Here is a 26,390-nt window from a genome sequence, read left to right as displayed (position 1 = left end):
TCTGCAGCTTCCTAAGCCGAACATACTGTTCCGCCCTCCCCCTCAAATAGGTTCATCTGATTTCCACACACCTGCAGCACAAAGGCTTAACAGACGGTTATGATAAGGCGCCGGGTGAAAGTCTTATACAATATGTATATCTTTGCGTTTCACTGAAGTGAAATGACTGAACGCTGTGGTGATTCAGAAAGATTTACATATTTATTTGGGAAATATTAGATTTGGTGACTTGTGGATGCACTTTGTTTCTATTTGTGCTATTTTGAAAATTCAATGTGGGATGAAGCGAAAGCCGAGTTAAGGCGCTTTATGCCATCGCTCATCATTAAAAAAAGGTTTTCTCAGTCCACACAGATCCCTTTACAAATGATGAGCAAAATGTGTCATGCAGACCAAAGCTTTTTGTTCATCAAAAGCAATAAGGATACCAAAATTGAATGCCACTTTGATGTTAATAAACATTACGTCTGTGTAAAGCAATTAGCATAAAAGTGCTCAAATGTCATGAAAAAGGATAAATATATTTAAAATTAATATTTGCTTTTCAAATGTCTATTTAAAAATAAAGGGACAATAATAATTTAAGATAAAACAAATTAAAAAATGACAATTTATGTTAAATATATGAGGCTCAGTTTTCTTGCAATTACCAAAAAACTGAAAGAGATATTTTTTAAATTTATTTCAGGTTCTGTTTTGGCTCTTTGGTTAACAAAATAATAGTTTACCTTTTGTTACTGACATATATAAACAAATAAGAAACTCACTGACAAGCAGCTTTGGTTATAATCACACTCCCATAGAAACACTAATCCTCCTGCTTTTTGTGTTTCTCTTCACAGAGACATTAAGCCTGACAACATTCTGCTGGATGAGCACGGTAAGGTCCTTTTAAAGTCATTTTTATTTAAGAGATACACACGGCAGCATGAGCACACAGCTCAGTATCACAAAGTCTTAGCCTTATACTTTACATGGTTGAAAAGTTAAAGTTATCTGTACTTAAGTTAACTTTACTAAACTGTCAAAATGCAGCACCTAATTGTATCTGAATACAGATTTCTGCCTCATCTTCCACTCTGTCGATCTCTTTTCCACAGATCAAAGTAGTTGTAATGCTCAGAGACAGGCTTCACACTCAGTCTTTTTAAGCCCAGCAGCCAAAAGAAAAATGAAAACTTGTGTCATTAGATATTGTGGAAAATCTGCACAAATATAAGACAAGTGAATTTAAAGCTTTATCAAATTTAAGCTAACTTAGCTTCCTTGTGCATTTTTAAAATTTAAATTAAATATGTTGGGAGTTTTGAATTGAAAACATCAAAGACATGGTGATGTCCTTTAGTGCTTTTTTTAAAATGTATATACCCACACAGATCACCTTTTAATCTATTTTAAAAGTGTTCCCAGTGATTTTTAAGAAAGATTATAACAAATAATTATGATGACAAAATCCAAAACCCGTGTTGTCTCCTAGGACATAGTTTATGCAGAGCGGCAGCATTGCATTAGAAATGACGTTAAGTAAGCCTCCCCTTATTTCCTATCATTTCTTTGTTTTACATGCCCTTCCGCTAACTTACAGCCCCTCACACCTCTAACCAAACATTATCCGTGAAAAGAAAAATGGCGAGCAATGTCGCAGTTTTGAGCCAGATTCCAGCTCAGACGAGGAAAATGAAGATTTACACGGATTGTCGTCCATGTACATCCAAGTGGATGCATCAGAATGCCGCAGGGAGCATGTAGCCTGCCCAGCGTCACAAATACGATATTTTTCCAATGGCCTTTTTTCACACCAATTTGAATAAAGAAAACCCCATAAATTAAATTTTTGGCCTAATTTACCCAATATATGTCCTCCATCATCAGAAAAATGCTACAAGAACATGTTGAAAACCCCAAAAAACACAATTTTCATAGAGTCTTTAAAGGAAAATCTTCTGTGTGGCCTATTTTGTTGTTATGTACTGGGGGGAAATGTGGAGTCAAAGCATCAACTTTTCCTGTAAAGAGGAATACATCAAGAACACAGATAAAAAAAAACAACTGTTCTGCTGCAAAGACAGAACGACCCTGTGAGAAAACGAGATCTTGCAGTTTAGGCAATTTAAACGCAAGTCAACTTTAAATCAATCTATAAACCTTTAAGCTTCATTGCACAAGAACACTGTAAGCCACTAAAAGGGGCGGATGACGGCACAGCAGCGTGGTTATCACGATTCAATCCTACAGGGCCGTCATCTGTTTGGGTGCTATGGTTTACCAAATACTACAGAGAATTCTTTGTGAGGGTAGGAAGGCATGACCGCTGAGTGATAAGAGCTCTGGAGAAAGCTTCTTGTGGCTTTCAGCGCCAGCTCCAGTTTCACACACTTAGACACACCAACAGTATAGTACGTGAATGCTAATACAGCAAGGAAACGAAAAATGCATTTTAAAACAAAAAGATAATAAATGAACTGGAGGTATTTTCATATCAACTTGCCATGCTGATTATCATTAAAAGAGAAAAAAGGGGTGGAATTTAAACAGTCATAGAAAAAGTTGTTTGCATAAGTAAGTAAATTAATATGTATACAATTCTAAATTCATATATTTTGGGGTTAGCCTGCATAAATGTCCTTTGTTGCTCCGTGGGAGATGCTCACTAAAAGAAGTCTGAAGATCTCAAAGCAGACTGGACATGTGCTTTAATTTCCATTCTGTGAGGAAATGTGAGGTCTCAGCTCTGCTGTTGCTTGAGATTTAAAGACAGGCAAAGGAGGACAGAGCTGACAGACGAAGGAAAAAGACATGCACTGGAAGAAAGAAAAATAGGAAACTGATGAACAATCGTTTTTCAAAGGATTTGTCAAAAAAATTGAACATGAAAAATAGAGAAACACTTGAAGAGATAAAAGGAGACAGTAAGACAGCTTTGTTCGATTCAATCTGACTGCCTCAGCACAATTGCTCTGTGGAATCTTATGGACACAAAAATCAGTGAATATCAATTGGTAAAAACACGCCACACTGCAGGCATCATAGCTCATCAGTATGATGAGTCCTATCCATTTGTTCCTGCTTCATGCAATCCAGCCATCACTCAGGGCCAGGTCAGGTAATTGGATATCTGTGCTGCTCCATGAGATTTGATTGCAGCTTGTTTGCTTGAAGCTGCACACAAGGTCCTGCAGGAGTAAACTTCAGTCATGAGGGAGTTCATTTTGTTACTGAGAGATTCACTTGAATAAATATTAGGATATTTTCTGTTAACCAATTTAAATGCAGAAACGGTTGCATATTCACACTGTTGGGTCCAAAATTGCTATAAAGTTACAAAGACTTGTTTGATTGCATAAAAATCTCCTAACAAGCTTTAGAATGAAAGCAGGCACATTTGAACAGCAGGGGCTTCGTAGAACAGCTTTTAATGCTTTAACGGCAAATTCCTATACGGCATGGACTGTGGATCACGCTCTAAAACCCTGATTCCCAGTTTGATCCTCTGACTGTAGTTGGGTTTAGATAAACCCTGGGGGAATGTGACCTTTTAGTGCCATCAGAAAAAATCAAGGAAAACAAGATTTTAGACAATTTAGAAATCATACAATGGAGCCTTCTCCCTGAAACAACAGTTCACATTTGTGGTAAAACAACCGCAAATACAACATTTCTAACTAAAAGATAGAATTTTCTGTCTCCAACTTAAGCACATCTTTATCTCCTTGATTTTTTTTTATTATTTCATTGAAATAAAGACTGCTGCAGTTTAAAAGAGATTACAAGAAACCAGGCCAAAATATTTTCTGAAACAGCAGCAGACGACTCAAACTTACAAAAAAAATGAGATCTTCCAAGAGGAACCTGGCTGCAGACAAGATAGCACCTGATATCATCAGTCGGAGGAGGAAATTATACAATTTACCCTAACCCAAAAGTGTTGAGAATTGTAGAAAGAACTTTTATTAAAGCTTAAAATGGGGAAAAAAGTAACTGTTAGGGTCGCCAGTTTGAATAAAAAAAAGTTGTTTTTCTAGCAATATGAGGGGACTTCCAGTGACGATCAAGGACTTCTGGAAGTTGATGCATGTAGCCAGATCCTCACAGATATTCCCCAGTTTTGTACATATATTGGGTGGAACGGGAAGACAGATCAGATGGATTTGTTTAACTGGCCTGTTCTTAAATACGTTTATTTTTTGTCGTACCTCAGAACGGGTGGTAAAAAACTAACACCAGTTTCAAAGAAAGGCAGACCCCACCTCCAAAAGAAAGATTTGAACAATGTGCAGCATGGAGCTGCTGCTTTATGTTTATGATTTTTTTTTTACCAAAATAAGTTATATATATTTTTTTTGTACCACAGGAAATCCCATTAATCTAAAATATCAAAGCAAACGAGATTGTCATGTGCGGGAGGCTCGAGAGCCGGTAGGACCCAGACACAGAGGCAGGAGGCACACGGTTCCAATGCAAGAGGGTTTAATTGCAAACTAGAGGCGCTGCAGAGCAGGAATCAAAACAAAACAAAACAAAGCTTACTGTGGCGTGGCGAGAAACATGGAACAGGGCATGAAGGGACGAAGACACATGAAGACGTTAACAACATGAGCAGAAGTTAATGGACCAGCACAAGAGGAAGGCAGAGACAAGACTTATATACAGACAGGGCAGACAAGACACAGGTGAACACGATCAGGGCAGATGGGGACCAAGGAAGTACAACTCAAGACAAGACAAGACAGGAACCCTTTCAAAATAAAACAGGAAACAGAACCAAACAAGACAGAACAAGAACTTAAAGCAAAACCCAAGACAGAACAAACTCAAACCATGACAGAGATCTCCTTTAAAGTCAGTTACATAAACTGCTGCACCTGTTTCATAGTCAGATGAAGCTACAAAACTGTTTTTTTCACTTTGAAGGCAAGGAAGGGGTCATTTGGAAAGAAAAGGAGAAAAAATGTCCTTTTCTTGACTGATCTGATCTGGCCTTCCCTCTATTTTCTGTGCTTTTATGTGATCTTTTTGTTGAACTCTATCTGTCTTTGTTGGGTTACCAGGGACAGCCTTTCATCCACGCAGCCGTCGTGCTTTTAAGACACTATTGTTCCCTCCCTCGGTTCTGACATCGGCACTCACATCAACTATGCACGCATATGCTACATTAAACTCTGTGTGTGGTGAAGGAACACTGCAGAAAAGGCTCCTGGCACTTTTTGCAGCATGGTAAGACACAGGTCAATGGTTTGACTTTGGAAAACGACTGGTGTTGTTCCTCTGCCGTCCTCACAGCCTCATACATCTATCAGGAGAGGTTCACTTAAGAAAACCAGACTGATTATAATTTAATTTTCAGTGTAAAACCTTCAGGCCTCAAAATGTCTAAAACTTAAATAAATGAAACATATGAAATAGTTTGTTCTAGGATGTGTATCAATGAGAGATTTGAACCTTTGAACTTTTTTTTATGCCAGGACATGTACACCTGACGGATTTCAACATTGCAGCTATTGTGAAGGAAGACCTCAAAGCAACGTCCATTGCTGGAACCAAACCATATATGGGTAAGAGACTTATATTTGAGGGGAAAAAAAACACAACTTTATCTCAATGCTTTGAATAACCTGGAAAAGTTCTGGCCTTATTTTTATAACATAAAGGGTCTGGCTTACTAAATCTACTGGCCTTGAAGATGGTCTGATGTTTATTGTACACCAAGTCCCTAATATTGTCTGTAACATGAGCTCTAAGGTGGGATTCAGGTCTCCATGTTCTGCACTGACAGCACGACGGTACTGTTTTCATGTCTAGGAAACACGGCCATGCCGCATCCCTGCATGCCGGCTGAGTGGTCTGTGGGAACCAGAAAACAACAACAAAAAATACATTTTTTGTTACATCTGTCAGCTATGCTCTGATGGCAAAAGTAGGAATAGTCGTAGTCAAGTAGGAATAAGTCTCAAAAGTCAAATCTTAAGTCGCTTCCATTGATAGTTAAGTGTGACACAAGTCCAGGTCTCAAGTCCAAGTCATTTGTCCTTCAGAAACATCCAATTTAAAATATGAAATGGGAAAAAAAAAGAAATTTTTATGGTAACTTCAGCCGACCTAAGCAGATCTACTACAGGCTAAACTCATTAGGTTGGTGCAATGAGTGCTATGTGTTTTTATTTGAGCGTGCAAATGTTTTATTCTCATGTACATATAGAAAATCAGCCCCAATTGTAAAACTTACTTTTTGTGAAACTATTTTAGAAAAGTTTTACATTACTGGGATTTCCTAGTGTCAGGCTTTATTTCTTATTTTAATGCTACATCATAACCTTTAAATACATTTCAGTAGCTTTTAAAATTCTTCTGCAAATTCAAAAATCTATTTAGAGTATCTTAAACCCCTGAAGGACAAATTTCCTTTAAGTCTTAAAGACTTAAGAAGACTTACGGACTTCATTACTTTTGTAGTAGTTCAAACATTTCATCCCTAGACTCTTGCATTTGTTTGATTACTCGAAAAAAGTTAATTTTTATAAATCATTAACAAATCATTTATTACCATGTTTTAATAAAAAAAACAGCGGTTTTCTGAAACGACATTTGCATTCATTTCAACCCTGCAATTTTGAAACACAGTGGAGAGAAATGTGGATTTAGCTGCTGTGAGATAAGGTGAAGGCCAACAGGATTTCTGAGAGATAAAAATAGAAAGGCAGCCAGAAAACGAGTCTGTATGTGAGTTTAAAAGGTGGTGGTGGTGCACTTAGTTGGTGTGTCAATAGAAAGTGTTACAGTTGTTCTTTATGATCACAGGAGACACTGAACACAACCCTGAGAGACGGGTCTTACATGCTTCTGAGGCTCTGCAGCTTTCTCCTCGTGTGTAGTCTGTGAGAAATTTGTAAAAAAAAAAAACTTCTTTGTTAACTCTTTCAAAATAATAGTAACTTTATCCCACTAATCCAAGAATGAATACATATAAAAATGAGGTGCACTGAGTGATAAAGAATCCTTTCCACAATAAATTGCTTCATTATTGTTGGGAAAAAAAAGGAAAAAAAAAAACCTTAGAGTTGTTCAGCTCAATAAACAGAATCATTATTTTTCTTCTAATTACATGTCACATATATTCTTATTTTACCTTGACTTTATTTCAAGCTATAGCTATTTTTTTTGTTTTATATACCTAGATAATACCTTAATTTTTTAAAGATTGTTGAATGTATTATATGAAAATGTATTTAGTTAAACTTTTATTTACAGGTTTGTTTGTTTTTTTTTGATTTTTTTATGTGTTTTAAATTTGAGTGTTTCCTGCTATTGAACTTTTGTCCTTTTGTTATCAAACGTGGCTATTTCACAAACTTTTAAAAATTATAAGTTGTGTACATGTTTTTCAAATTTTGGTTGTTTTTTCTATGGTTATTAAAAAAAAAACGACTTTCTTTTCCTGATTGATGTGAATGTTTGGATGGGTTTCTTTTCTGTTCTTTCTGATGCAAGATTCTGTTCTAATGTGAATCAGAGTTGATTTAATTTTATTTTCTACTGCACTAAAATGAATGTGATCATGTGATATAATTATTTAAACTGTAATTTTTTGTTATTTGAAAGGAAAAAGGAGCAATCTGTTGGCCCTACTGTTTTTCTGATTAAATCCTGCATCGCTGAGAAAATCTGATGATTCCATGGAGGACTGCTAATATTTGTTGTGTTTTTTTGTTTATCAGCTCCAGAACTTTTCCAGAGCTTTGAAGGGTCTCACCCTGGATACTCCTTTGCTGTGGACTGGTGGTCTCTGGGGATAACAGCCTATGAACTGCTAAGAGGACAGGTAATAAGATTCTCTGTCAATTTTTCTCTTCACACTGCCTTTCAGTGTGACCTGTGAACAGATGAAACCCTCTAAAATGTGTTAGAAAAGCCCAGAGTCCAAGGCCTCCACACAAAAAAAGTCACTGTCAGGTATGTTTTATGTTTTTATTTTACCTGTCTGGGAAAAAAAAGAGGCAAATTCATGTGGGACTGAAAACATAGAATTTATTTTATTCCAGGAGACATATCTTTTTGTTTATTTTTGGGAGATTATTATTATAATCAGATTACAGTGATAAGAAACAAGACAAAAATGGTTTGAGTTTTAAGATTGAAGGTAGTGTTAATAGGGAACACATATCTTATATTTTGTCATTCTCCTTGCACATTCTTTTAACTAAATCATTGTTACACATTTCTTTGGTGCAGGTGCAAATTACTTACATGATAAAATACTCAAAGGAAACTCCCAAATCTGGGGTAGTTTTAGTTATCTGAGTAACACAACTTAACTGTAGGCCAATTTAATTTTATATCCATGTGTGATTATATAAAGAAAGTCCCACTTTTTGTCACACATCTAAGTGTGCAAAATTTGTTCTCCACATTTGATCCATCCCCTGTGGGAGCAGCTGAGCTGCGCTCGGGAGGCAACAGTGTTCTTGCCCAAGGGCCCTCACTGCAAGATCTTACTTGCTCGCCATTGATATGGTAATTGCCCCATTGTTCATTCCCCTCTGGGAATCAAACCCTGGATTCTTGCGTGGCAACCTTCCACCTTACCAACCGAGCTACCCAGCTGCCTTTGTGAGGTAAACAGAATTGTTACAGAATTTGAGGCATGACTCTTTACTGTACAAGACTACCTTGAAAAGTATCTAATTTCCTTAATTTATGACAACAAAAATCCAATGAAAGATATATAGTAATTATTCCAATAACTTTCTAATAACTTGCATAATTTATAATAATGTGTTGGGATAAATAAAGAGGTTTTGTAAATCAGAAGGTCTCATTTCCGACAACATTGACCACACTGAAAAGGACTTGATAGCTACATGACAAGTGTATTTAGAAACAATGGGGAAGTTTATGGACGTACACAATTATTGATTTAACGCTAATGGCATAGCTGCATTCTACCAATAAACTTTCAAAAATAGTGGCTCCATTGTAGATTAAAGACAGTTCCTTTGCTGCTTCTTCCAAATGTATTCTAGATTTTTCATACCTACACTAACAAGTGAGTCCAGCTGCAACAAATGGCACCGTGAAATTACCATAACAACAACTGGAAACACAGCTCCATAATGTATTTCTAATACTTTTTTTTTCTTTTTTTTTCTAAAAAACTTTTTTTCTTTAAAAACTAAAGATGTCTGACATAAATATTTGTAGTTTCCTTTTTATTTTTTGTGTAAATAAATAATTTAAAGCCAATGTTTGTCCAATCCCATACAGCTTTTGAAAGGAAATGATTTAAAGACACACAGGACATTTTGATGAGAGATCATTATGCCCCCCCCCCAGATCTCCAAAGTACATTTTACCTTCATTTGTTTCCATTGGTTCTAACAGGAAGAGCGTTAGAGATCAAAAAGGGGCCAGTAAGGAATGAGTCAGAAGTCATGTACTTTATCATGAATAAACCCCACGGTTCCTGTTCATGAGTCATAAGACAGATTTCTATAAAATGGTATCCCCTTTTGTCGTTTGCCCTCTTTTTTTAGAGACCATATGTGATGAAATCCAACACGCCAGCAAATGAGATTCTCCAAACTTTCCACAAAGTTCATCCCAGTTACCCAGCAGCCTGGTCTTTGGAAATGAAGTCTCTTCTTAGAAAGGTTAGTGATTGTATTTTTTTTTTTCCCTTTCCTGCTTGTGATAAATACTTGAAATATAAATTTTCCTGAAGTCTCTGCTTTATTATTCCCAGAGTAAAGTCAATTATACTTACCTGACACCACTATTTAATTAGCATCCTTAGAACTAATGGAAGTTGCTGCAGCCTTCATGCAAGTGTGTGTTTGGAATTATAATCATCAAGCAAAAGCGTTCTCTGTTTCTTGCGAGTCGGAGCCTAAATATATGTTTACGCTTCAGACACTGATGAGGGTGAAAGTAGGAAATGCTTGTCTTTTTTAAAAGAAGACATTTCTTATTTCTTACTGTCAGGAGTTTTGATCATATTTCTTGACTGAAGTCTTCAAGATGTGATATAAGTGCACTAGTACTTACTACTTATAAGAGTTTTTATGTGTGTGAGAAACCAGCAAGTTTGGCAATCTGTACTTGTGCATTTTGATCCACCATGGCACTCATTAGGGTTAAAGTTTCTTAGCAAAAAGTCTATTTTAGTGTAGTACTACATGGATAATTAATCTGTACTGAAAGTGAGGACCTACACTTGAAGTTTACTTTTTATATACTATCAATATATGTATAAACTTATGTTCAATGTTCCATTGTAGTCTGAAGAAGTATTCAGGTAGTATTCTTCCTACAACACACTTACATGGTCTAGATCAGTGTTTTTCAACCTTTTTTGAGCCACGGCACACTTTAACCTTAAAAAAAATCCCGCGGCACACCAGCATCCAAAAATGAAAAAAAAAAAAAAGACAAACTCAAAGTCTGTATTGATCTACAGCCCCTCCACAATCTCACATGCATGTTTGTGATCATTGTTGCAGAAAAAGATGGAAGTTGCAGTTGTTTTTTTCTAAAAGATGCAATAAAAGTTAAGTTAGAAGATTTAAAAACTGTTTGATGTGTGTTCGTTGGTTTCAAGACGTTTAACAACAGATCTCCTTGTGCGCTTTCACTCTCACAACCCAATGCATCATGGGAGATGTAGTGCATAAAACGGCCGGAGATCGGTTTTCGGAGCTTCATTGTTTTGTTTACTTGTTCCACGGTCTGATACCGGATTCTGTGGAAAGCTACACCGCTAAACACGAGCTTTAGCTGGTATTTTTGTTAGAACTGAGCGACTTTACGAGCAGAATCAGAACAAGGAAGTGAAGACTTTAAGCACTTCTGATTGGTCAGACCGATGACATGTGATTAACCCCCCCAAGAATGATTGGTGGAGACAGTTAAAGGGACGGGACTTTTCCAAAATACAGCCGAAGGTCCAGCTGAATCGCGGTACGTCATTCTTATCAAAATGTCTTTAATAAAATAAAATAAACGCAAAGAAAAATTATTTTACGGTCTTTTATATTCCTAACTCCTCAGTGTTTTATCAGGGCCTGTTTGGATGAACACAGAGCTGAAATCCTGGAGATGGGAAATGTTTTTAGATCAGTTAATGAGGGCAATTTCCCACGGCACACTTGACCATCTCCCACGGCACACTAGTGTGCCGCGGCACACTGGTTGAAAAACACTGGTCTATAGCAGGGCTAACCAAATTTGAATGGGTCCAGTTATGAAAATCTCCTCCATATCAAGGTCCACGCAGTATATTTTGAGTTTGTTTCAGTAATATTTATTTTTGTGATCCCATTGGGGAGGGTCTTGCTGGAGATTAATTCAGTGTAGAACCACCACTGGTGGAGCACCATCTTTAGCAGGGGTTCTCAAAGTTTTTGTAGCAGAGGGACAAATTAGACATTCGACATTAGACTCGGGGCCAATTTTGGTGAAACAAAAAATGGATAAACAGAAAAAGTTGTTTTTCATAACTTTAATGTGTCATTTGTACAATCTACCAGGCCCTCCAGATGTTTTCCCAGTTGCAGTCAGAGGTTGCAGATCTTCTACTCATCTAGTAATTGTATCATTTGACAGACTTTCTTTTGCTCTGGACAAACAATGTCAGCTACTTTCAGCATACATTCTTTTTACAAACTACCTGTCACTGAAGGACTAGCTATGCCGGTCCATTTCCAAAACCACAACGTGGCGAGCTTCTCTCACAGCTTCACTGGATTTAGCCATTTTTGTAAACATCTGCTGTGCAGCATAGCCTCGTTGTAGTTGTTAGAGCTTAATGTTGGGCTCCTCACCGGTAAATTTGTCATACTTTTTAATGATTCATAACATAGTGACGATTTTTATTGCATTCTTTGAGCATTGCATTTACCTTCTTGCAAATAAGGCACATGACTTTATCCAGCCCATGAGGTACGACAAAGTAAGCATTTGTCCACTTGGCTAGAAAGCCCCTTTTCTCCTCGCCAACACAACGTTCTTCCTCAAAGGAACCTGCTCTGGCTCTCTTTTATTGAGGGCCACAAAAAAATCTTCCTGCGGGCTGTCATTGGCCCCAGGGCCGCACTTTGAGAACCCCTGATCTGTAGTGACTGAGATCACCTTTTTGGATCAACACACCTCTGTATCAGCATCTACTTAATAGCCTCGTCTGTCTTCTCTTCTTGTAGGCGTCCCAAGCGCTTCACACCCAGCAAGTCTTCACAAATCTTTTTTGATTTGTTTGTGAAAAAATCTCGCATAGACCAAAAGATGGGCCTTACTTATGACATCTGCAATTTATATTTCCACTTTTAAATAAATCACTGTTTCACAGCAAACAAGACATAAAGGTTTTCCACTGCCAGTTGGAAGAATGAATCCATAAAGATCTGTCCATTCACTTTTAAGTACTCTATTCTTCGCATCCATTTTCCTCACCTTTGAGCATGCAGTGTCCACTCGGCTTCAATTGTGTTTTTTCCAAGATTCCAAGAAAGAGAGGATGGGCCGGCATGCTCTTCATCTCCGCTCCCCTCTTCAGAAATCCCAGCTGCACCTCCTTTGGACACAAAAGTTTTACACAAGCATCTTCAGTTTTCAGAAAAAAAAAGGAATCGTACATACACTAAACCGGGAATGTTGAAATGTGAATAAGCGGGGAAACACTTTATTATTGTTTTCATTTTCCTCGTCTGAACTGGCATCTGGCTTAAAACTGTACATCTGCATAGCTCCAATATTGCTCACCATTTTTGTTGCTCTGTTAATGTTAGCTCTGGGTTGTAAGGGGCTGTACGTTAGTGGGAGAGAGTGTAAAAAAAAAAAAAAAGGAATGATGGTATATCAGCATAGGGTTTCTTCCATGCCTTCATTTCCGCCCACAACTCAGAGGCGAGTTTTTAATGAACTCCTGCCACTCTGCAGAAAATTTGTCTTAAAAAGCAACACAGGCTTCTTTATTTTAGCGAAAAACGTCATTCATTCATTCATTTTCTTAACCGTTTTCCCTTTCGGGGTCACGGGGCTGCCGGAGCCTATCCCGGCCAGTTGTGGGCGAAGGCAGGGGACAACCTGGACAGGTCGCCAGTCTGTCGCAGGGTAGAATGTCCACAAATACACACCCATTCACTCACACCTATGGAAAATTTAGAGTGACCAATTAACCTTTGAAGCATGTTTTTGGACAGTGGGAGGAAGCTGGAGACCCCGGAGAAAACCGGGGAGAACATGCAAACTCCACACAAAAGCGCTAACCACTGCGCCACCGAGCAGCCCACGCAAAAATCCTCATAATCTTAATTAAAAGACCACTTGGAATAATTATATATATATATATATATATATATATATATATATATATATATATATATATATATATATATATATATATATATATATATATATATATATATATATATATATATATATATATAAATATATGTCCTCCATCATCAGAAAAATGCTACAAGAACATGTTCAAAACACCAAAAACACGTTTTTCATGGGAGTAGGTTTTTAAACACCTTTCAAGACCCAGCTAAGAAATTTCCTTAAAGCATTTATGATAGATATTCAATTACTGTCAGCTGTTAACAACTCACTACTTTCGAAAAAGAAATTAGACAATAAATTTGTCGATAGTGTTTGAATATTCAGATTACAAAGAAAAACAAACTGTAGCACCTACAAACACATTTAACTGCAGAACTTTGACATTTGCAGTTGCATAACTCATTACGGTCGATCTATTAAAAACAAGTCTCTTGCTGTTGTCACATTGAAGCCACTTTGAAGCAAACGAAGCACTGTTGTTGCAGCGTTTGGGGTTTTTCTTGGCAGCAATCCACTGCAGTCAAACTGTTGCATTGCTTCGTGCTCAGACTCCTCGAAGCTCATTGGCATTCCAGGAGGATGTTTATCAGTGTGTGAGAGGGAGTGGACAGAAGAGTGCGTGTTTGAGGGAAACAAAAGAGCTATGTAAGGGGGAAAAAACTCCATGCTTCATATATTTGTCCTCCATCTTTCATTCCTCACAACCTACTGAATTCTCACACCTACATCTGTGGGTTTATTTTCTCATTTTTGTCTTTTCCCTCTGTCAGTCCTTATCTCGTCCTTCATCTGGTCTCTCATGTCCCATTTCTGTCAGTATCATTCCAGTTTGTTCTGGATTCTCTTCATCTAACTGGGCTGACCTTTTGGAGGACTAAAGTATGAGGAAAACATGCAAACTAGTGAGAATTTACTCTGCAACTCCTGAAAATATTAAATATTTTCCCTCTCCTTTGATCACATTGGTCACCAGCCTCTTACGTAAATGTTTAACATTTCTGACCCAGAAAAGCTCCACTGAACCATCAGGTTTGAGAGACTCAGCTACTACCCTGTTACCATTTTCAGAATATTTGACTATGTTAATTTTTTGCATGTTCAAAACTCTTGTGACACACAGAAGCTATTATGAGGAAATGGAAAAGGTAGGCAAATTTTTCAACACATCATTTGGTAAAGGAATGCTCACGTGAAGTTCTGAAAGTCCCACTCCGACCATCTTTTAAGGTATTCTAAAAGTGTTCCCAGGAGTCTTTTGATAATGATTATGCCGTTTTTAAGCAATATAAAAAATACTGTGCTGCTTTCTAGGACATAGTTTCTGTAGAGCGGTAGTAGTTCCTCAGAAATTTGCCTCTGAGTTGTGGGCGGGACTGTTGGAGTGGTGTAAGCCCACCCCATTTCTCGTCATCCATCTGTCTACACTCTCTCCTGCTGGCTTACAGCCCCTTACGACCCCATCCTAACATACCAGTTCAACAAAAAATAGCGAGCAATATTGAAGCTCTCCAGCCGTACAGTTTTGAGCCAGATGCCGGCTCAGAAAAGGAGAACAAAGACGTTAATGGATCTAGTTGTCTACAAGTGGATGCATCAGAATGGAATGGAGCAGGGAGCTTGTGGCCCACTGACTGTAGGTTCTACGTCACACCTACAAGATTTTTCCAACAGAATTTTTTCATCCGATTCACAACAGTTTAAATAAAGAAATATTCAGAAATGTAATTTTGAGCTTAATTTTTTACATTTAAAAAAATTATTTATTTATATATATATACACACACAAAATTTGAACAAATAACATTACAAATAAATATCACACAAATTTGAAGTGAAACCAATCCAACTGAAGATAAAGAAAAATCTTTTGGCAGCAATCCACATCTTGGAAACCCCTTCACTAACAATGTGTCCCCATCATCCTAGTTCAAAGAGATACAGTTCAAAATTAAGATTAATTTTAAATAATGATTATTTTTTGTCCAATTCAGTTCCTTTGCATCGACGTCCAGAAGCGAGTCTCCTGTCTGGCAGAGCTGCAGGATCTGGACTACATGACAGATGTGAACTGGGATGCTGTGCATGGCAAACAAGTTCCTCCAGGCTTTATTCCCAATGTGAGTATCAGACTAAAAGAAAGGCTTCAGTGAAGATATAATCTGATTTTCCCGACAAAATAAACAAAGTAGAATCTACTGTTTCTTGCTTATGAAAAGGTAACCTGTGGATGAATTAAATCAGCTGAATCTTAAAATTTCCTGGAGGTACGGATTACTTTCTGCTTTTAAATTTATGCCTTCAGGTCTGCTTACAAAAGTCTGTAATGAGATTTATTTAATCCTTTCCGCTGAGATCCCCTGCTGGGCAAAGTCTGATCATCTTGCGCATTTTTTTTTTTTATTAAAAACTGATTTGGCCACAACAACTGTATTCTGCAACATTATTAGACAGGAGGTCAAGCTGCTTGTCTGACAAGGTGACGTGCAATGAATGCCCCGTAGTGTCAGCGGCTCCTTGAATCTTATATGGGTTTAGTAACGGGCTGCCTGTTAAGAAACTCTTCAGTAATTTCTCTCAGTTTAATGTTGGAAGAAGCAGAATAACGTGACCGGAGTGTGAATAAACACTGTTAGAACAAGTAGAAGACTTTGAGTTTATACACTTGGTACTTTGGTCAGCTGTGGCTGTTTTTAAATGTGCTATATAAATAAACGGATTGATTGGTTGATTGATTGATTTTGCAAAGCTGCAGGTGCCTTTAATGACAGGACAGAGGAAGGGATCAATGGGACAAAAATTGCTCTGCTTAATTATAGTCATTTTGTCTGCTTTTGCTGTCGTCTGTTCCCATTATGTTTTAGTTTCTTACCTTAGAGTATAAAAAAAGATCAGCAGTCGGGTTCTGTTTATCCAATTTGAAAGAATTCAAAAGACAAAATGTTTGGTTGGTTGGTTTGGTTTTAACGGCACGGCTCTTTATCTAAACAGAGGCGAAGGTTAAACTGTGATCCCACATTTGAGCTGGAGGAAATGATCCTGGAGTCCAAACCCCTTCACAAGAAGAAGAAAAGGCTTGCTCGAAAGACCAGAGAGCAGGGATCTGATGGGTCTCCACAGGTAAAAACCTCATTTTTTAACATCTTTTATACACATTGTTGGAAAAACCTGATCTTTGCTAGTAAACAATAATATATATATATATATAAAACGCCCCTCTCACCCTCCGCGGGTGGTTTCTCCTCCAAGCTCGGGTCCTCTACCAGAGGCCTGGGAGCTTGAGGGTCCTGCAGTATCTTAGCTGTTCCTAGCACTGCGCTTTTCTGGACTGAGAGGTCTGAGGTCTTTCCAGGTATCTGTTGTAGCCACTCCTCCAGCTTGGGGGTTACTGCCCCGAGTGCTTCAATTACCACAGGCACCACTGTCACCTCCACTTTCCATGCTTTCTCCAGTTCTTCTCTGAGTCCCTGGTATTTCTCCAGTTTCTCATGTTCCTTCTTCCTGATCATGTATCTCATATATATATATATATATATATATATATATATATATATATATATATATATATGTATATATATATGTATATATATATATATATATATATATATATATATATATATATATATATATATATATATATATATATATATATATATATATATATATATATATATAAATCAAGGCTAACTGTCAAACAACTGGTAGCCCAATGTTCTAACATCCACAAACAGCACAACAACTGCGGTACAATACAATTGCAATACCACCACGGGAGAGCCATAACAGCAGGTCAGAGAGGAGGCTATACCACACTCCCACCCTAAGCACACAGCTCCAACAACCACAGATATGCTGAGCGAGGCAATAACTGGCCTGAAAGACAAGATCATGTCTAGAATGCACACTAGGCAACACCGGCTACAACGGTTAAGTGATGTACCGCCTGAAAGTCTCCTGGAAGCTGTGAAAGAAGCATTGAGGGCAATTCCTACCACAACAATCACAGAAACCAATGAACTGGTTTACACTTCAGTAGCAGTGATCCTTAAGATGTTTGGCTGTAAGAGCAACCATGGAAGAAAACAATACCCACCATGGAAGCAACGGTTAGAGGCCAAAATCAAGGCAACTCGGAGGGATGTGAGTAAGCTGACAGAGGCTCAAAGAGGTACAATGACAAAGCAAGTACCTAAGAGATACAGCCAGATGCCCATACCTGACGCACTGGAAACTGCCAAAAAAGGCTTCTAGCCTTGAGCAGCCGCCTAAAGAGGTACACAAAAGACAATGAAGCCAGACAGATAAACAGGCGGTTTGCAACTCAACCTGTGAAAGTGTACTCTCAGTGGCAGGGTCAAAACAGCCGAGCAGACCCACCAAGGCTAGAAACTGAACAGTACAGGAAAAGTATGTGGGAGAAAGAGACAGCACTTAACAGCAATGCCCAGTGGCAGGTCTGTCTGAGAAAAGAACATAGCAACCTCCCTGAACAGAATCCAGTAACCATCACAGTGGCAGACATCCAAGAGTCTCAGGTATGAAAAACTGGACAGCACTGGGCCCTGACATGATACATGCCTACTGGCTTAAGAAGCTCACCGCACTCCACGAGCGCCTGGCAGCACAAATGAACCAGCTGCTAAGAGATGGGAGTCACCCCGAATGGCTAACGGAATGGCGAATGATCCTGATCCAGAAGGATCCCTCAAAGGGTGCAGTCCCATCCAACTACCGCCCAATGACCTGTCTCTCCACAACATGGAAGCTCATGTATGGCATCATTGCAACAAAGGTAAATAGGCACATGGATCAATACATGAGCAATGCACAGAAGGGCATTGGTAGAGACTCCAGAGGAGCCAAACACCAACTCCTGGTTGACAGAACAGTCGCTCAAGACTGCAGGTCACGACACACCAACCTGTGCACAGCCTGGATTGATTACAAGAAAGCCTACGACTCAATGCTACACACATGGATCACTGAATGCTTGGAGCTGTACAACATCAACAGGACTCTAAGAGCCTTCATAGGAAACTCAGTGAAGCTGTGGAAAACTACCCTTGAAGCCAATGGCAAGCCCCTTCCACAAGTGTCCATCAAATGTGGGATATACCAAGGTGATGCTCTGTCCCCACTACTGTTGTGCATAGGTCTGAACCCCCTCAACCAAATAATTAACAAGACTGGCTATGGATACCGACTCACAAATGGGGCCAACATCGGTCACCTCCTCTCAATGGATGACATCAAGCTATATGCTAAGAGCGAGCGTGACATTGACTCCCTGATCCACACCACCAGGATCTACAGCACTGACATTTGGATGTCATTCGGGCTTGAGAAATGTTGCCGGATGGTGACAAAGAGAGGCAAGGTAGTCCACACAGGAGAAGTCTTACTCACAGAAGGAACAATAGCCGACATTGAGGACAGTTACAAGTACCTTGGAATTCCGCAGGCAAATGGCAACCTGGAGCAGGCAACAAGCAAAGCTGCAACAGCTAAAAAAGGGCTAAAAAAACAGGTATAAAAAAGGGCTGCACGGTGGCGCAGTGGTTAGCGCTCTTACCTCACAGCAAGAAGGCCCCCGGTTCAAGTCCCGGCTGGGGGACATGAAAAACACAACATCAATGGGGGACCTTTTTGTGTTCTCCCCGTGCATGCGTGGGTTTTCTCCGGGATCTCCGGCCTCCTCCCACCGTCCAAACACATGCTTCATAGGTTGATTGGCAACTCTAAATTGTACCTAGGTTTGAGAGTGAATCAATGTATGATTGAGGATATTCCACCCTGCGACAGACTGGCGACCAGTCCAGGGTATCCCTTGCCTACGCCCAAGTGGCCGGGATAGGCTCCGGCAACCCCGTGACCCCGAAAGGGAATAAACGGTTAAGAAGATGAATGAAAAAAAAAATGTTTTTACAAAGATATCATGGATATCATAATCCATAATTCCCCTGAAAATAAAATTCCTTTTATTAGACAACACCTGGGGTCCCCTGGCCCTCTCTGTTCAGTGGAGTCTTAGAAAACTTTGGGTGTTGTTCGTCTATGCCTCTGACAAAATTCAAAAGCATTTTATCTTAATCATAATAATTCATGCTTTGATTTATTTTTGCTTTAATTACTGTAATTCTATGTTTACTTTCTTTTTGATAAACTGTCATTAAATCTTTTGCGGATTGTCCAAAGCTCCTTAGCAAGTTTGAGCCAGTAAAAAGCTAATGTCCTCTTCACTTTGACTTCCAGTTATATTTAGAATTGATCAAGTTTGAATTTTAGATTTTAGAGCTTGCACCGAGAAACTTTCATATATTACTGACCTGTAAACCTCTTACTCTTCAAGCCCTATCCTACAGGTCAACAAAAACAAAACTTTTAAATATTAAAAAATCTGCTTCAAAACAAGAAGAGATTTCAACTTTCAAACCTCCACATCTTTGGAATTTCCTTCCTTTGTCACTACTTCAGATCAACTCCTTTAAAGAATCCTTTAAAACCCACATTAATATCTATTAAGAAAACTTTTATCTTCACTTTTAGTGAGTCTTGTCGGGTTGAATGTTTAAATCTTTTTGTGTATGAGTGTTGGTTTTCTGCTGTCTTATTTATTTTTGTAAAGCACTTTGTGATTTTATTCTGTGAAAAGTATCATACAAATAAAAATATGCTTATCTCTTTTTAGTGCTCAACATTATTCACCCAACTTTTCTGAATCTATTTAACTGCAGCTACAGATGTGTTTTTTTAGTCTCTACTTTCTGAAGTAGAGGAAGAAAAAATGCAGCAAAGCTCTGTTTTCAATCACTTCTAATGGATTTAACAGCGGCAAAAAAACAAAACCCCAACCGCCGTTTTGATGGAAAAGACAAATATTGTAATCAACTGACTCTCATTTTTTTATGTGAACCATCTTCCATCCTCTGTGTATTTGTGGAAAAGTAGACAGTAATTTTGATTCATTCTTCAGCCGAGAAATGACAGTCAAATTCACGTTGCACACTCATAAACAAAGATGAAAGCTGTGATTTTGTTTGTGCATTCGTTGGAGCTCATCAGCATTTTTGTGTTGTGCTCTGGCTGTTTTGCAAATGTCTCGAAATGCGCGGCATTTGCTTGATTTTAAGTGTTGCTAAAACCTGCAGCGGTGACACACTAATGAAAGGCCTCTTTATTTGGATAACCTGCTTCACACACACACAGAAAATCCAAAGTGCAAAATGCAAAAGCTTTTTATGCCTACAGGAACAATAAATGAAAAAAACACTCAATAACAATTACATTACAAAACTTCAAATGAAAGTGTGAGTGGAGCATGTTAAACGAAGACAGAAAAAGTGTTACTTTAAATTTGGAACTCAACATGAAAGCAGCTGTGGAATATTGGACATCATCTGGAAGCAAAAATAGATCTGACAGGTATTGCGGTCCCACACTATTAGGGGATTTGTGAACTAGCGGCATCACTTTATAGCCATTTTTAACTAGTAGCCAGTTTAAGGACTTGGGGCCTCATTTATAAACGTTGCGTACGCACAAAATAAGGCGTACGCCACTCTCTACGCAATAGTTGAGATTTATAAAAAGCAAACTTGACGGGAAAATGTGCGGTCCTTCACGCAAGCTCTGACCCAGGCGTACGCACAAAAACGGGTGAAATGAGAAACGGCGACACCGTCGGCAGATGGAAGAAACACGTGAAAGTGAAAATGACAATACTGCCTCTCATAAATAACATGAAGACTTCACAAAGCAAATCTTACAATTAACAGCTACACGAACACCCGTTGAATCGATCAGCAGTGAAACAAACAAAAAAAAATCAAACGAAAATTACAACAGAAATTCAAATGAACACTTATTTGCAAAAAGAAAAGTGAAATATGTTCTGCAATATTGGCATGTTGTGCAATTCATCCTCATATATAATATATTTAACAGAACGAAATAATGTACAAAACTGATATTCTCGTTAATGTGTCCGTCTGGCGGAGCAGATATAGGTGCAACTAGACAGACAGATAGATAGAGAGAGATGCATTAATTGTCTACTGGGGAAAGTTGTTTTCATAATAAAACATTTCTTCATAAGGTACGGAATTATGGTATTCATGCATATGCCTTTAGTTTGTTTTATTTTTGATAAAACAACGTATGTCTCAACCATTCAGAAAGCAACAAGAAATTACATTTGCGCTGAACAATTTCCCATTTCCACGTCGATTATTACCGACATATGTAGCTTGTCAGATGCAATTAAATAGATGGAAATAAAATGCCCCATCACAATGCGTAATGACGCACAATGGCTGATCTTGTGCTCTTAGAAGATGTGGCAAATGGAAGAATTCGGAGTGAACGCATCTTTAGACAGCAAGAAGACGTGCTGGCAAACGAGGACGAGTGGCTTATGAGCCGGTTCCGACTTCCTCTGCGTGCTTTTGGGGGGGTGTCACCCGGTGCATCTGGCGCGTCGGTGTCCCCCTGCGCCTCAGTCACCACTCCACTTAAAAGGGATTCCCCAATTATTGCCGCCAGTCTCTCATCAGGAGGGGTCAGCTCCGGTTCCCCCCCCCCCACACACACACCCGTGGCAGACACGGGTGTGTGTGTGGGGGGGGTCAGCGCTAGACGTTTTTTTGCCTTGACTTTGATGTCCGACCTTTTCTTTTTTATTTCTGCCACGGTCCGAGGTTGTGAGGCTGCAGCATTTTCGGCGTCTGCCGCCGTCTGCCACTCACGTGCCTTTTTGGCATTAGTAATGCCCACACTGTGCCCTCCAAACAACATTATTCTCCTCTTTACCACCTTGCCAACGATAACTTCTACTTCACATTGAGTGAAGTTACGTTTTTTTGATTTTCTCTCCGTGTTTGGCATGGTTTCGCAATCAATGAATATTCATTTGTGGGCGTTTCACGGACTATTTATGGGCAACTATGGGCGTGTCATGAGGCCGCAAAAGCTGCGCAGCATTTAGAATTGGTTGTGATTTATTAAGGGAAAGATGCGTAGGATGTGCGTGCGCACGGTTTTATAACTCCGAATATTTCTGTGCGTACGCACGTCCTATGTTTCATCCGTACGCCACTTCTGACGCAAATACTACGCAAAGTTTTATAAATGAGGCCCTTGGTGATTTGGTTTGTTCTCCTTGCTTAGTTGAAGTTGGCAGGAAATGAAGCTATGTGTGATATGATTCCTGATCCATTATGTGGTCTGTTTCTCCAGTAGCAGCGTGTCAAGATTGATTGGACGATGAGTCTTAGGTTCTACCTACTGAGGTGTCTTTGTTTTGGTGCAGGAGGAAAAGTTTTTTGTCTTGGAGATGTTAGAATTAGGGCTGCACGATATGAGAAAAGGTCGTCATGTGCAATAATAGTGATTGATAGTGTGATGACGATATGACTTGTACAAAAAGCCAAAGAAAAAACAACTAATGCATAATTTCCATTTCACTCCAACAGTTTTATTTAAATAGTCAATATATCTTAATTTTTAACTCCAAATGACTTCCAGTCCACATAGGATGCGGCCATCTAACATAAATGGGTTGCATTGGATTGTTCACGTGTCTAAAGGGCTTTATTTAATTTATTAAATACTTCAAAGCTGATATAAAAATGTTTTAGAGTGTGTACAAACATTTAAAGTAATCATATATTGCAGCTGACGTCTTTAGCGATATAGGTAATGCACAGGCCAGTAATGTATTGACGACACATTTGCGATTTATTGTACAGGCCTAGTTTGAATTCATTTTTGTTGATGTGCTGGGTATGAGAAACAGATAAATGATGCAAAAGAGAAACCGGGTTAGAGAGGAACAGATAAACCCTTGATTTGTTCGGAAATAGGACCTCTGACCCCAAAAAGATGCCAGAGGTCAAAATGATTAAAAAAAATTCAGATTTGTTCATGTTGCAGAGAGTCATCTGTTCAGAGTCAATAGCTAAAATCCTGCTTTTATGAAGAATAGTTTTCCGCAAAAAGACTCTGAAACAGAAGGCAATCATGTTTTAAAAAGCTCAAACTGTATAAAATCAAACAAGTGGGATCCTCTTGTTTCAGTCAGTAGGCTCATAATCTGGTCATTTTGTAAAAGCTAACAGCTGTGTGTAGACTTGGCTCAGTACGTTTGTTACTAAAAAAAAGCCAATATTAGATAGAATGCAAAAAGGATTTATTGATGCACTGAGTATATTAATATGATCTTGAAAAATGTGGAATCAGTAAAACATGTTAAATTGTATATATCTTGTTTGGTCTTTCTATGTGCGTCACCTTAAGAGGACATTGGCTGTGGATGATCACTTTAATATTAAGTTGCAGTCAAAAATCATTTCCTTTATACTCTCTTTCTTTGGATATGAGCCAGCCTGATGTGGCCAAACACCATATTTCTGGCATCATATTTTGCAGAATGACCTGTTCTTTGTCTCTGTCAGTCAGGAAGAAGGCACGTATTGCTGTCTAGAAATATCAGTCTGTGTTGGTGCTAAGCTTTAACATATCCATTTACTTTAGGCCTTTGGGGCCACTTTAGGATGGAAGCATTCAGGAGGAAAAATAATAAAGTGAGTGCCTATGTGTGTGGAGAGAAAGGGAGATTTCAGTATAGCATCAGTGACTTTTAGTAAATCAATAATGAATGAAGAAGAGTGCAGAGCTTTGCTGTGTGGTTTTAACGTTTTATTTTTTCCCCTTTTCTTTTTCTCCCATCCCAATTGTTCCTCAACAAACCCTTACTGCCTGTCTTCACCCCCTCAATTACTATAAATGTGGCCTCATCTATCCCCCCCCCCCCCCCCCCCCCCGCTTTCTTTTGCTGCCACAGCATAGAATGAGCTCAATTAAATCATTGATAATGTGGAGCAGAAAAATTGGACATGGGCTTTAAAGGCTAAATAAATTGGCAATCTCCTTCAGCACACAAACAACAGGACGACAGCATTTTATTTTATTTACCACATGAGTGAGATATTTGCAGGAAATAATCATAATTACATCATAATTTAATAAGATGAAAACATAAAAATAGTGTAACCACAGGGAAGCAAAATCCAGGCACTTTTGTGTGCAGGTCCGAACTCTGGGTAAATACAGAGGGTTGTATTAGAAGTGGCATAACGTAAAACTGAAACCAATTCAAATATAAAAAAACACAAACTGAACTCTGTTTGTGTGAACAAGGAGGATGTAGATCAGGGGTGTCAAACTCATTTTCACCGAGGGCCACATCAGCATATTGGCTGTCCTCAAAGGGCCAGATATTACTTATACATGTAAATAAATGTAAAAATCAATGTAAATACTCCTTAATGTTAAAAAACTCAATAATTTATTATAACATTTTAAAGTGATAATTACAGCTGCATAGAAAACATATGTTTGGTTGTTACTCTAGCATAAATCCTTATAAAATTTCATCAGCTTATTAAAACCCACATAACTCCATTAATAAAAGGATCAGACTGTCCAAGTGAATAAAGAAATATAACATAAAACTGAGCTAGAAAGAACATGTGTTACACGTGTTACATTTTACAAAAAAGGCTGCACACAGCAGCAATTTGTCAACAGAAGACCTGCAAACATTGAATAATTACAACTGCAGCTACACATAATTAATATGTAATCAACTAAAGAAAAATTTTATTTTAAGAAACTAAAAACTTTTGAAAATGAATGAATGAATGACTTTTATGCTCTCACAGGCCACACAAAATAACATGGCGGGCCACATTTGGCCTCCGGGCCTTGGGTTTGACACGTGATGTAGACGAAGCAAATCGATGGCGGCAGGGGCGAAATTAACATACGGCAAAGGTAGGCGGTTGCCGACACTTTGGGGGCCAATTTGCCAATTTTTACTTGCCTCTGTCATAACAAAAGCCAAATCACTGATATGTCTGTGGACTTCTCATCTGAATGTGTTTTATTCTTCCGCATTCCTCTGCAGCAATGGAATATTCCGTCAACAGGAACTTACCAGCAGAGACTCTGAAGAAATATAAAGAAAAAAATACATTAACATAATGCTTAGTTATCCGTTCAGTTTTGTAAAACAAAAACAATGGAAAGGCAATGAAAAAAAAAGAAATTTGTTGTGTTAAAAAAACAGGATCATAGGAACCCAAAAAGAAGATAAAGACAGTGGGACAGAAAAGGAAAGGGAAGCCATTGAGGGGCGGGAACTGGTAACTTTTATCATATCCATTTATTTACTTATCTTTGACTGACACCCCTTCATTTTGTACTTTTTTTGTTCCATCATATAAGAATGTTGTTTCTTTTGGCTTTTGGAGTAAAACCTGACATATTAAAGAAAAGACAGAAGACTGTCATGTGTTCCTAGATCAAAACATTTGGATGTTCATGATAAATGAATGATAAATGAATTTGGAAGACATTTAAAAAAAAAAAAAAGACTGAAACAATCACTGCAGAGGTCCCCATGCTATTGTCACCTGGGGGCCCCGAACTGCTGAGTCCGCCACTGGATAGAGGTGGATGATTTGTTGTGGAGATCTATAAAGCGAGTAGCCAAAAGGCAAAGAAGCATCATATTTTCCAAAAAGTGATAAAAGAAACACAGGTGACAATGCAGATATGTAAAAAAAGGAACAGACAGTGCTTTCAGGCAGAAATTAGGATTTTTTAGGATATTTTCCAATGCAAAAAGAAATTTAGAAGAAGTACTTTAAAACAGAGACAACCTGCTTAGGGAAACGCTCACACACACGAGGAGCACAGCAGAGGTCATTGTGACACCTTTAAATAAAAAATCCTCCAGTCCTTATTGGAGGCAATGATTTGAAAGCTCTATGACCGAGTTTCCTTAGTGTGCAAGATACCAAGAAGAAACAACCTCATGGGTTAATATACAGACTAATTAAGATGATTGTGGTCCGCTGAATCTAACTATCAAAATGTTAATTGTCTTTCAGTAGCTTCACTGCTAGACAATGACTAAAATATTGAACTTCCCATTGTTCATTGACAATTTTGATCTTTTAATGATTTGCCTATTTTATTGAGTTAGCATCAAATCTACA

At 38.4% G+C, this 26,390-nt stretch overlaps 1 protein-coding gene across 2 annotated transcripts in view; it reads left to right on the top strand.

The window, feature by feature from the left end:
* stk32a (serine/threonine kinase 32A) overlaps positions 1-26,390 on the top strand; it is a 70,354-nt gene that overhangs the window by 36,030 nt on the left and 7,934 nt on the right. For both annotated transcript variants that reach the window (XM_004084211.5, XM_078930984.1), the window contains 6 exons: positions 843-880; positions 5,463-5,552; positions 7,713-7,816; positions 9,528-9,644; positions 15,324-15,449; positions 16,321-16,449. In XM_004084211.5, coding sequence (XP_004084259.2) covers positions 843-880; positions 5,463-5,552; positions 7,713-7,816; positions 9,528-9,644; positions 15,324-15,449; positions 16,321-16,449 — 604 coding nt within the window. The remainder of the gene's footprint in view (positions 1-842; positions 881-5,462; positions 5,553-7,712; positions 7,817-9,527; positions 9,645-15,323; positions 15,450-16,320; positions 16,450-26,390) is intronic.

This window comes from Oryzias latipes, chromosome 14 (genome assembly GCF_053564925.1).
Source record: "Oryzias latipes strain Hd-rR chromosome 14, Olatipes_Hd-rR_3.1".
Lineage (NCBI taxonomy): Eukaryota > Metazoa > Chordata > Actinopteri > Beloniformes > Adrianichthyidae > Oryzias > Oryzias latipes.
Note: the sequence above shows the minus strand (reverse complement) of the source record. Positions and strands in the feature narration are given on the sequence as shown.